We start from the raw sequence: 13,596 nt of genomic DNA, 5'->3' as shown, positions 1-13,596 counted from the left end.
CACAAATTTTTGTGCACCGGGCCCCTAGTGTAAAATAAATATAAAAAATATAAGTCTTTCTTTTACTATGGTTGCAAATATCAAAAAATTTCTATATGTGGTACGGCACCAGAGTTAAGTTAGGGTTTTTCAAAATGCTGACACGCCAAGCTCAAAAGGTTTGCCATCACTGGTATATATAATGACCAACCTGAGTGTTTAGGCTGATGCCCTATCGCACTGTGGTGCAGATTGCAGAATCTTGACTCTGCCACATCCTACCTATGTAGTATCAGGCAAGGCTCTTTGTGTCTCATTTTCATTGCCCATAAAATAGGGATATTACCTACTTTACCAATATAAGGGTTGCTGGAATGACTGAGTTTATAAATATAAAGTGCATGGAATAGTTGGGTGCCGGGACTGTTGTTAACAATAGTTATTTTAATATCTGTACCCTAAATAATGGGGGGTGGGGGGAATCAAATACACCACCTTTTAAGAAATTTCCAAATGAGGATGAGAAAAAATTTTGAAGGACTTGGTACACTGAAAAACAATTTATTAAAATTTTAAAAAGGGCTGGTAGTGCAAGATGATGAAAATCACTTTTGAAGATTCTGAAATAATGGGTAGTTTCATCAATTTTAAGACCTGCACTTAAGGCAAATGAAATTCCATTATTGTAAACAGCCTCTTTCAACTAAAATATGTGTCTGAAATATGTGTAGACTAATTCACCACAGAAATATTCAATATAACCGCAATAATCTTAAATATCTATAAAACAAGTACACTTTTAAAACAAACGACTGACTTCATCAATCCCAAAACAGAACAAATTATAGCCACATACATTAATTTAAAAAGGTTTTAGGAATATCTTACTCAAGTATGGAAAACATTTACCTTTACAATGAGCATATGGCATTGTCATTACATAATCTTCACCTCTATTCAAGAAAGTTAATCGTGCTTCTCCATCTAATATTGCAGATAATGAGTTTCCTGAAATAAATAACGTTTATTAAATTTCACAAAACTAATTTCACCAATTCAAAACAGATGAAATATATTTAAGATACCTACCAGACACCTACAGTGGGATGTTTTAAAAATAAAAATGTCTCACAATCTCAATGTGTCCAAACACATGTTATACCTGAAATATATTTGATCTATATTTTCATTTTTATGAAAAGTGCTTGTTAATTTATATGAGACTTTTAAGAAAAAGTTTAAACATGTGGAACATGCAAAAAACACTATTTCACTGTATAGCTTAATTTGCCCAATTTTTAATAAAAACGTTATTCCTTCTGTAAGTCGTATTACTTAAGTTCCAAGCTTTAAGTTCTTTTGACATAAAAATGCTAGAGCCTGACAAGTGTGGCTCAGTAGTTTTGGGCTCAATCCTTAGTAGGAGGCTTGCAGGTGGCATCTGATCAATGATTCTCTCTCATCATTGATGTTTCTCTCTCTCCCCCCCTCCTTCCCTCTATGAAATCAATTAAAAAATATTTTTTAAAAATGCTATAGATATTTTAGAAAAATAAAAATATACATAACCCATAATCCATTCAATCAATGATAAAATCTCAGGATATTGTCTTCTAGCTTTTATCCCATATGTATTTTTCTTTTCCCCCATCATCAGTTTTATTGAAGTATAACAGGGGTCCTCAAACTACGGCCTGCGGGCCACATGCAAATACAAATATTGTATTTGTTCCCGTTTTGATTTTTTACTTCAAAATAAGATATGTGCAGTGTGCATAGGAATTTGTTCATAGTTTTTTTTTAAAACTACAGTCCAGTCCTCCAACGGTCTGAGGGACAGTGAACTGGCCCCGTTTAAAATGTTTGAGGACCCCTGAAGTATAACAATCCTATATAATAAAAGGCTAATATGCAAATCGACTGAACGGCAGAATGACCAGTCCCTATGACACACACTGACCACCAGGGGGCAGACGCTCAATGCAGGAGCTGCCTCCTGGTGGTCAGTGCACTCCATCAGGGGGAGAGCTGCTCAGCCAGAACTGGGCTCATGGTTGGCGAGTGCAGTGGCAGTGGTGGAAGTCTCTCCCATCTCTGTGGCAGTGCTAAGGATGTCCGACTGATGTCTTAGGCCTGCTCCCCACTTAATATTGGGGAGTGGCCCTAAGTTGTCAGTTGGACATCTCCCAAGGGCTCCCGAACTGCGAGAGGGCACAGGCCGGGCTAAGAGAACCCCCAGAGTGCACGTTTTTCATGCACCGGGCCTCTACTTTAGATATAATAAATGACCCATTTTAAGTATTTATTTTGATAGTCTTAGCAATTGTATACAGTCATGTAATTACCTAAACCACAATCAAGATACAGAATTTCCCATACCCCAAAAGGACTTCCCCTTGCACCTTGGCAGTCAATGCTTTCCTCCAGCCCCAGGAAACCACAGGTCTGGTTCCTGTCACTGTAGTTTTACTTATTCTAGAGTTTTGTATGGACGGCACCATAAAATATGTAGTTTATTGTGTTTGACTTCTTTCACTTATCAAACTGGTTTTTATATTCATCCATGTTTCTGTTTCAACATTTCAGGCCATTTTAACAATATCAAAAAAATCTAATACATGAACATAGTGTATCTCTCCAGTTACTTAAGTCTTCTTTAATTTTCTACAGCAATATTTTGTAGTTTCAGTGTGCGGGTATCTTTCATTAAATTTATATCTTTCATTAAATTTATTCCTAAATATTCTATTTTTCACATACTGTTGTAATCAAAGTTTTTTTTTAAAGTTACATTCTGCAAGTGTTCATTTTGTACAATTTATTTTTGTATTTTGATCTTGTATCCTCAAACCTTATTAAATTTACTTAATAGTTTTAGTAGTTTTGATATATTCTTAAGGATTTTTTATATATCAGGTATGTATATATTTTAACTTCTACCTTTCTAATCTGTATGCTTTTTACTTGCCTACTGCACTGGCTAACACCTTAAATGTAATTTAATACAGAAGTAGTAAGTGTGAACATCTTTGCCTTGCTCCTAATTTTAAGTCAAAACTATTCAATATCCACCTTAGGAGTATAAAGTTGGCTATATATTTTTCATAAATACCTTTAATCTAGTCCTAATTTGTCAACAGCCTTTATTGTAAATGGGTAGTGAATTCTGTAAAATGCTTTTCCTTTATTTTATTAATATGAATTACATTGATTTTCAGATAACACACCAACCTTGTATTCCTGAGATAAACTCCAATTGATGACAACATATTATCCTTTTAATATATTGATCATGATACAGATCCTTTTTATATATCCTTTTATATGTGTTTAAATATTATCCTTTATAATACTGACTTATTACTAATTTGTTAGAGATTTTTACAAGTATATTAAAGAGATATTGATTTATAGTTTTCTTATAATGCTGGTATTGGGGGGTGAGAATAGTGCTGGCCTTATAAAATAAGTTGAGAAGTGTATCCTCATCTCCTATTTTCTGTAAGAAGTTGGATAAAATTGGTATTTTTCTTCCTTAAATATTTAAAAGAACTCAAGACATTTGGGCCCAGAGTACATCTTCAAAGGAAGATTTTAAATCATTAATTCAATTTTTTACATTGATTTAAGACTACTACACTTTTACATTTATTCTTGGGTCGCAGTTGGTAACTTGTGTTTTTTAAGTGATTTGCCCATGTTAATCTAAGCAGTCAAATTTATCAGTATAAAATTGTCCATAATATCTCCTTATCATCACTTCAGGGTGTGTAGGATCAATAATAATTCTGCTTATTTATTTCTGATCTTTACTCTCTTTTTATAATCAGTCTAAAACCAACCCTTGTTTGATTTGTGTATTGTTTTTCTACTTTCTACACTGATGTCTACTCTTTATTATTTCCGTTCTTCTACTTACTTTAAATTCAATTAGCTCTTTTTCTAATTTCCTAGGGTAAAAACTCAGATCACTGATTTAGATCTTTTTCCTTTTTCAATTTAAAATTATAAATTTCCCTCTAAGCACTGCTTTTGCTACATCATACAAATTTTAATGTTATATTTTCATTACCATTTAGTTTAAAATATATAATAATTTCTCTTGTGACTTCTTCTTTGACACATGAATTTAGAAGTATGTTATTGAATTTCAAAATATTTGTAATTTAGCTTGATATCATTAATTTCTAATTCTATTTAATTGAAGTTACAGAATATACTCTGTATAATTTTCGGCCTTTTGAAATTTATGGAGAGTTGTTTTATGGTCAAACACATGGTCTAGACCAGTGACAACACCATACATATACTTGAAAATAATGGGTATGCTGTAGCTGTTGATTATGATGTTTTAGAAATATTAATTATGGTAAGGTGGTTGATAGTGTTCTTCGTGGTCGTAAGCCATTTACCCTATAGTCAAAGTAGGAGTGTAGATGGAAGGAAGGTGCAATGGGGAGGGAATAACAAATATATGTAACCTTCAAAAGAAAACAATCACCATCTGAAACAAACATAACATAAAAGTAGGCAAAAAACAAAACCCAAATAAAACTAACATTAAGGGAAATAAAAAAAATATCTTGAAGAAAAGAACATCATGTTCCTGGACCAAAAACTACTATTAGATTTCCGTGTCACAGACTTATCTATGGTTCTCCACCTATTCAAATAACCAAAGATTAGATTTCTGTTGATATATTTGATCTTTCCTATTTTACCATAATTATTTTTTCTTTGAAGTTTAAAATTTCCCAGTTGAAATTTAATTTAAAAAAACAAATGAAAGCTTTTAAGGTTATATTTTCTACTAGTACATAGCTGTGGCCATGATTTGTTTGTTTAGATAGTTACAGTTATTAGATTAAGGTTTCTTATTATAACTACATTTCTTTTCCCCTTGTACTTAACAAAAGCTTTTCTGGTATGTTTTTGGGACCAAGGTTAAATGTTGTTACTAAATGATGCTGAACCAAGTATTCTAATTGTACTTGGATTTTTTCTCTCTCTAGTCAAAGACTAAAATAGCCCTGGCCGGTTTGGCTCAGTGGATGGAGCGTTGGCCTGTGGACTCAAGGGTCCTAGGTTCGATTCCGGTCAAGGGCATGTACATGGGTTGCGGGTACATCCCCAGTGGGGAGTGTGTAGGAGGCGGCTGATCGATGTTTCTCTCTCATCCATGTTTCTGACTCTCTATCCCTCTCCCTTCCTCTCTGAAAAAAAAATCAATAAAATATATTTAAAAAAAAAAGACTAAAATAAAAAAAATGAACCCCTTGGGTACATTAAGATGGAACAAAAACCTTAGTAAGGGCTAAAGGCAAAAGAAATACATTATGCACTAAAAGGGCTACCATAGTGGGCAATCATTATTCAGCTTTTAATAAGTGGTGCTTGGGATAAATTTATACATATGGAATATATATATATATATATATATAGTAGGCAGATATCAATTTATGAATGGACAAAAAAATCACTATAAAAGTCATTATTCAAGTAAAAATGAAACTTAAAATAACATAAAAATTCCTTACTGAAAACATATCAAGACACCATCTAAATAAAAGCTCACTAGAAAATACTACCTCCCAGAAAAGGGTGCCTACTGAGCCAAGAGGAAACTCACCATAGAACTTGGACTTAGCCAGGATACTGCCACTAATGCAAAATCCGTCCTTTCGGTTACTAACATAAAAGGCAGATATTGGTGGGTGATGGGACACCTATTGAACACAGGAAAAAACACAGAATTTATTAAGAATATTATTGTGCTAATATCAAAAAGTTCAGTTTTAAAAGTACACTCTATTAATAAAGAAGATTTGGTAAGTAGTAAAATTAAATATTGATTATAGTAATCAGCCTCTAAGATGTCTCCCAAGGAATCTCACCTCCCAGTATGCATACCATTAGGTGGGCTCCTCTTACACTGTACCAAAGTTGGTTTATGTGAAGTGATAGCATGCCACTTCTGAAACTGTTATACTGTGTATGTCTCTCAGATAATCAGCTCTAAAAAGCCAGCTTGCATATTGTGAAAAACCAATGGAGAGGGCCCATATTGTGAAGAACTAAGTCCTATTGTCAAAAGCTATGTGATGAATTTGAAAGTAGAAACTTCTATCCCACTTAAACCTTCTGAGGACTACAAAGCTGAATGACATCTTAACTACAACCTCTGAAGACCCTGAGCCAGAACCACCCAGCTGAGGAGCTCCAGATTCCTGAACCTCATTGTATGATATAATAAATGTTGTTTAAGCCATTAAGTTTTGGCAGTAATTTGTTATACAAAAATGGATAACTAACCAGTGGCAATCCTTCATATAAATTATGAATAGCTATAGAAAACTAACAAAAACTTTGACAAATATATTATTTTAATAATCTAATATTTTAATATATATATATACATCCTATGCTTTCTGAAATGAGACAAAGCTAAAGTCAATTAAACTCTTCTCAAGCTTCTCAATTTAGAGAAGAATTATACTGAACTAAAATGTAAGGTATTCTAATCGTTAATTTAAAAAATTAATACAGATATGTGGTTTCAATCTGAGGGGTATATTAAAATTTCTAGGGAAGAGGAAAGTTTTTCAAATGCCACATGATCTCCTCATCCTCCTTACAATACAGGTGAGAATTATGATAATAAGGATCCACTGTTATTGAAAGATAGTATCACATTCGTCAGGTTTGTTAGGACGGTTTATTTGTTGTCACGTAGATTAACAATCATGAATACAGGTGTACATAAATTTAAATTAATCAAAGATTAAAACTAAGAAGTATTCTGACTGCCTACGATGTGTACAATAAAAAGAGATGTATTATGGGGAGGGTATACGTTTAAGGAGATAACAATTCAATTTGGGAAATAAATATTTTATAAAAAGTGTTAAAATAACAGCTTAATGGATAATCACAAAAAATAATACAGAAGTCGGAGGAGAGAAATCACTGGGAGCTGTAATCTTTTGGACCAAGAAAGATGAGCAGGTCAAGGTTTATTTAGATGAAGTACAACAGAGAAGAAATATTGGGATAGAAGAATTAAATTTAAAACTACTAAGGCAAAAAAAATGTGTAATATCAGGTTACCTAATTCTGAATGTACAAGTTTGACTACTTGTAGAGCTCAGAAAGGCATGTAATTTGAGGTAAATTTAAAAAGATATGGAGGACCTTAAATGCCACACAAATGGTATAAATTTGATTTAGGAACTGGGGAAATAGGGAAGAATTCTGATAAAGGGATGGGAGGCAGGAAAAAAGTTATTTTTGTCAAAGGATTCTATGGCTGAAATAGTAATAATTTTGAGTATGGTATTTAGTAATACTCAGTACTAAAAGGTAAAATGCTTACCAAATGTTCATTAACAATGGTTAACCAACAGTGAATTTACTAAATTAATATTTTCCAATAACTTCAGAATTAGTTTTGTTTCTTAAGACACATTGCTTTTTATTTTTTCATCCTCACTTGAGGATATTTTTCCTTTTTTTTAAGAGAGAGAGAAAGAGAGAAATATCAATGTGAGAGAAACACATCGATCGGCTTCCTCCTGCATATGCCATGACCTGGGCCTGGGCCAGGAGGAGCCTGCAACTAAGGTATGTGCTCTTGACTGGAATCGAACCCAGGACCCTTTGGTCCACAGGCCGACGCTCTAGCCACTGAACCAAACCAGCTAGCTTAAGACACATTTCTAATACCTGTTCAGCAATATAAAAAGTTTTGCTGTTTGTTCTGGGGTGAATCCACAGACAACGAAAAGTCTCACCAAGTATAGGATTATAAGGTTTCTTCAGTCCCTAGGAAAAAAACATCCAAATTTAAATTATAAATACGGAAGATTCAAAATAGTTCAAACCAGTCAAGATAGGTTTAGCTGTATTATGTAGGAGCTATCCTTATAAAATTTCACAGTAGGGACATGAAATAAAGTTAAACGACTTCACTCACAATACAGGACTAAGTATTTTGCAATTTTTCTAACTCAAGGCCTTGCAATGTAATTATTAATAAATAATCTAAAGATAACAAAAAAATAAAGAACTCACATAAGGCTGAAAAAGGTAAAATATAAACATTACCTTTGGCTTTTTATAGAATCCTGACAAATACCATTTCACTACTTTCTTCAAACGGAAATAAGGATTTTCTTCAAGAGCAGCCCTAATATCAAAATGGTAAACACAAAAATTTGAGAGACTATATCACAAATTCTCCCTCATAGTTATTAAGTCAACAATTGAATATATGATTGAAAAGCATAATTCATATTTAAAATAGATATCAAAAACAACCATGTACATTAGTTTGTAAGAATCAGTTTTTATAACCTGGTTACTTTTCTTCCCATTTATCCTATTCTTTAACATGCTACCCAGGTCTTAGCTCAATTTGTTTCTGAAAACTCTCCAAACCAAGATTTCTCAACTGGGGTTTTGCAGAACCCTTGATGTTGCTAGAGGTTCTGTAATTGTGATTATAAAAAATAAACATAGATTTTGCCCTAGCCGGTTTGGCTCGGTGGATAGAGTGTCAGCCTGCGGACTCAAGGGTCCCAGGTTCGATTCCAGTCAAGGGCATGTACCTTGGTTGCAGGCCCATCCCCAGTAGGGAGCATGCAGGAGGCAGCTGATCAATGTTTCTCTCTCATCGATGTTTCTAACTCTCTATCCCTCTCATTTCCTCTCTGTAAAAATTCAATAAAATATATTTTAAAAAAAATAAACACAGATTTTGAGATTTGGGCACTGTTTGATACCTAGCATTTGCAATAATGGAGCAATGGCCAAGCACCTCATTAACAACTTCGTATGAGGTCTCTAGTCCCATATGTCAGAGAAGGACCATGTCCACTTGGGGATTTAGTCTATTTTCAGTTGTTGACGATAATTAGGGGAGATCAACGGTAACTGGTGGGGGCTGTAGTACATGAAGGGAGGACAACAGGCTAATGTTAGCCTCTCCCGCACAGCCTCCCTAAGTATAGGATTATATGCCTTTTTAATCCCTTGTACACTGAAGTTTCAAATCACAAAGATGTAAGATTTAAAATAATTTAAACTAATAAAAAAAGGTTTTTAATCCACATTTAACCTTCAACCTTCCCTTTGTGCTATCAACTGATTTTGCAGAGTGAACAAACTCTACCAATATAACAGGTAATCAAAAAAGAATTTTTATTTTAAAGAAAAAATTTTTAGAAGTCAAGGCTACTCCCTTGACTTTTTGTTGATGCAAAAACATTGATTGTGCAAGTCAGAAGTGAATTCTACTGTGAAGTTAGTGCATTGGTGTTCTCTCTCTCTATCTATCTCTCTCATGATTTAACTATTTTTTATACTCTTTAAGCATGTCTGAAGATCCAGTGTGCTGATCTTCAGATGAAAGAGGCTAGAACAGTGGTTCTCAACCTTCTGGCCCTTTAAATACAGTTCCGCCATGTTGTGACCCAACCATACCATTATTTTCGTTGCTATTTCATAACTGTAATGTTGCTACTGTCATGAATCATAATGTAAATATCTGATCTGCAGGATGGTTTTAGGCGACCCCTGTGAAAGGGTCGTTCGACCGCCAAAGGGGTCGCGACCCACAGGTTGAGAACCGCTGGCAGGGAAAAAAAGCAAAGACAAAAGTGGTGATTTACACCAAGAGCCAACAACCGGTGGGGCATTCTAGATCCGGAAAGCTGCACATGTCTTAAAGGCACGCAGAGAGGATAGGTATAAACAAAAGCACAAGCCACAGGATGGGACCTGAACAGGGTTGAAGTGGGGAGAACAAAGAATGCCAACCACCTCTCCCTGTGTTAGGTCAGCAAAAGGTCAGAGAGCCTGGGACAGCAGTGCTGTCGGATGAGGGTAAAATTCTTGTCCTCCTAAAGCTCGTGATCTCTCAACTCAACTGAAAACAGCATACCAAAGAATTAAATATGTTTCTTATTTCTTAAGATCAACTACAGAAGTGGTGAAGAAGAGAGTGATTATCTCACTACAGACTAATTTTGGTAAGGCATGACCACTGAATAGCAATCTGGGAAATCTCTAAGAAATAAGAATTTACTTACTCAGACAGAAAATCTGCATGATAGTAATAATCTGAAAGTTTATCCAGGAAAGAACGAGGTTCCAAAATAAATGTAGGCAGAACCACCCTGGACAGGTCCATACCAGGACGGACTTGTTTCAGCAATGTCCAGATAAGGCTTTTGTTTTCTTCAGACACAGTTTCTGTTTGTGAAGCCTCACCTGCCTTTAGCAATTAACAAAAAATATTGAAATATTACATTTATTTCAGACACATAGATGTGTAGAAAAGACAGCTAATGTTGAAAACCAGAACTCTCTATCTCACCATTCCAAGCATTCTTAAAATGTGAAAACAACCCATTAAATAATAAAGTCTATAGCTATAAAATTTAGGTAAAAAGGGTATTTGCAAAAGATACCAAAGTAAATGATTTAAAGACTCTATTACAAAAACATTATACTCCATTATAATAAAGCTACCTTTATGCACTTGCAATAAACAACCAAGTTATAAACTCAAGTTTCCTGCATTTTAGTTGTACCTGGCAATGACATCTAGCAGCATCCTATATCAAAAGCAAGCCTGAAGAAAATGTAAACTGTAAATTTACTAGAATATATTCATATTTGTTTATTACATGTTTTTAGTTGTTTATAAATTCTGATATATTTCATATGTATACAACTTCTAAAATAAAGTAGGTATAAAATATTCTTTTGGGAAAATAAGCAATAGGTCAAACTAATAATATATTCAATTTCTTTAGAATTAGAAAACCCAAATCTCTGAAAATCACAGACTTCTACCTCTCCGAGTTCCTCATGGCTCTGTTCAGTGTAGGTGGTCTCCTTTAGAGGCTCGATAGGCTCAGGTTCGATGTATGAGTCATCTTGCCTCTCTGATGTATCTGTGTCACTGTCTTCACTTTTCCCTATCACCTCATTGTCAGACTCATCATGCTCTTGATCATTTTCTTTATCAGATTTATCAGAATACATATCTTGGTCCTTAAAATGCTGTCGTTCAATTTCACTATCATTTAACCTTAAGGAAAAGAATTATTGGAAGGAAGAATAAAAGGTTAAGAATATTTAATTTATAAATAAGAATGATATGTAACATTTACAGAGAATTTATTATAAGTCGGCACCGTTCTTAATATTTTAAATAGTTTTACTCATTTAATCTTCAAAATAACCATATGAGATTAGTAAATGGCACAGAGAAGTTAAGGAAAAATCTGGGAAATGTTCAAAATGACACTGAACTCTGCCTCTCTACCAGCTGGGGCTAAAATTGTCCAAAAGCAAAATTTTAGACAATCTGTTGCTGGCTTTTTTTTCTTAGTTTTGTAGTCATCGTCACTTGAGTCACTTGTGGTCTGAAGGAAAACTTCAAGTTAAGATCATCAGACAGATTATCAAGTGAACTCACATGAAGTATGACTTTCCACCTGTAAAGGTTGCCAAAGTCACTCAAAAGAAGTATAAGACAAGAAAATGTAAAAGGTAATAATTATAGCTACTTAATACTTAACTGATAAGATAATCGAGAAAAAAGTTCAAGGAAAATTGGAAATGAAAATATTACTTTAAGGAAATAAACCTGTAACCTAAAATTGATATGCTGCTATAACCAATCCTGTCTATCCTAACCCCAAAGTGATTAGGGTCAATAATCTATACAAAAAGAGAATTAAAAAACCTTACTTCCAGAATCAATTTTTTTTTAAGAAACTTCTTATTTAGGAAAGTATCTGTGGGTTTCATTTAGCATAAAAATCTTACAGGGATGAACACTTAAGTACTACTTTAAAAATGAATACACGATGCCATTATATACCATTGATATTTTAGCAATGCTGAGATAATAACAGAGCAGAGAAGTCCTATTTGATTCCTATGTTGGTGTCCATTTTTCCAAAATCTTCATTTGTTTGGATTTTAACCAGATAATTTTTACATGCATATTACTTTCTTTCTTTCCCTTTTAAAAAGTAGTCTAAAATTGCTCTCTTTAACCTCTCACAATCTGGTCTTCACTCCCCTAAATCAAGTGACTCTGTTCCCTCAAAAGTCACTAATGATGGCTTAGTTGACAAACCCAATGGCCTTATCTAATCTTTACCTCCTTTGACTTCTCTGCATTACTGAACCTAGATGATAATTATTTTCCTTGAAATAGTCTTAAATGCATGGGTTCCATGTAATTGTAGTTCTACTTTTTAAGCTCTCTGATCCCTCTTATTCCTTCTATCCTTAAATATTTTCATCTTCCTTGGCCTTTTTTTATTTTCTCTATTCTCTCTCCTTTGGCAAGCGACAAAATTTCTATTTGATTTCCAAACCCATGTATACAGGAATAAGCTTTAGACCCTTCTTTTTAAATGCTTGGCTGGCATCATCTATGTCTAGGGACTGCTGCATCATCATCTTCAACATATATAATATTTAATAAATTATTATCTCCCAAACATGGTCTTTTGTTTTATTTTACCATCATCTTCCCTATCACTCAGGCATAAAGCTTGGTAATTTTTAACTTCACCAACTCCCTGTCCCTTACATCCAAGCAGATTCTCACCCCTCATCTCTGCATCATAGCTCACAGCTCATTTTCTGTCATCCAGCCAGAATGAACATGTTGATATGTTGATTCTACTTTTGCAAAAATCTGTTAAATTGATCCTCTCCCTCATTCCCTAGAAGGATGTTATGTCTTCATCTTATAAGTTCTCTTGATCTTGTATTACCCTAAAGCATGTCTCCTTTGGTTGCTTATGTTATTCTTTTCTTTCTACTATTTATTGCTGCCTGTCATTTTATAGGTTTCAAATACAACAAAACATCTCTTCAGGATCACATAGCTAATAAACTGTTAGACTGGATTCAAATTTAAGATCATATCAGATTCATCTCCCTATTCAAAATTATACAGAAAAGTGTACAGTACCTATACAGAAAACAAGCTCCAAATTTTTAATGAATAAATATGTGAAGCAAATGAATTGTTAAGATCCCCAAATAAGAGCATTTAGAGATTACCTGGTATTCAACAAAAACAATGTACATTTTACAGCTGATGAGCTTCAACGAAAACATTTCAGGAAGAGGCCCCAACAAACATCCATTCCTATATAAATTGTGCTCCCACCCCCCAAGCTTTTCCCATTCAGGCTTTTGTTCTGAGGATTAATAAAACTCGAGATTATAATTCTGCAAAGAAAGGATGTAAAAGGTCAGGTAATGGAAATTTTCAAAGAGAGTGAAGAAAAAGAGTCAAGCAAAAGGATAAGAGAAAAAAAAAGTTCAGCTCAGGTTACACGGAGGGGAATGGCAGTCTAACAACTTTCAGGAGAGCAATCCAATGCCCATAGCAGTAAGTAGCTGTAGAGCAGAAATTGAGCATTGGAGCAAGGGAGGAAAAGGGGAAGTCTAATGTTCTTCCTACAAAGCAACAAAATAAATCTGAACCTCAACAAACCTCTGAACCTCAAGGAAAGTATTGTGTTTCCCTGAAGAAAATTTTTTTAAAATTAACTACTATAAATGCTTCAGGTGGTAAAA

General features: G+C 34.0%; 1 protein-coding gene across 1 annotated transcript in view; it reads right to left on the bottom strand.

The window, feature by feature from the left end:
* Positions 1-13,596, bottom strand: part of OSBPL8 (oxysterol binding protein like 8) — a 125,061-nt gene that overhangs the window by 27,171 nt on the left and 84,294 nt on the right. Inside the window, exons 12-17 of the mRNA XM_015561325.1 lie at positions 10,837-11,074; positions 10,068-10,252; positions 8,083-8,164; positions 7,702-7,800; positions 5,609-5,705; positions 889-987 (exon numbers count right to left, since the gene is read on the bottom strand). Of these exons, the coding sequence (XP_015416811.1) occupies positions 889-987; positions 5,609-5,705; positions 7,702-7,800; positions 8,083-8,164; positions 10,068-10,252; positions 10,837-11,074 (800 nt within the window). The remainder of the gene's footprint in view (positions 1-888; positions 988-5,608; positions 5,706-7,701; positions 7,801-8,082; positions 8,165-10,067; positions 10,253-10,836; positions 11,075-13,596) is intronic.

This window comes from Myotis davidii, unplaced genomic scaffold (genome assembly GCF_000327345.1).
Source record: "Myotis davidii unplaced genomic scaffold, ASM32734v1 scaffold54, whole genome shotgun sequence".
NCBI lineage: Eukaryota > Metazoa > Chordata > Mammalia > Chiroptera > Vespertilionidae > Myotis > Myotis davidii.
Note: the sequence above shows the minus strand (reverse complement) of the source record. Positions and strands in the feature narration are given on the sequence as shown.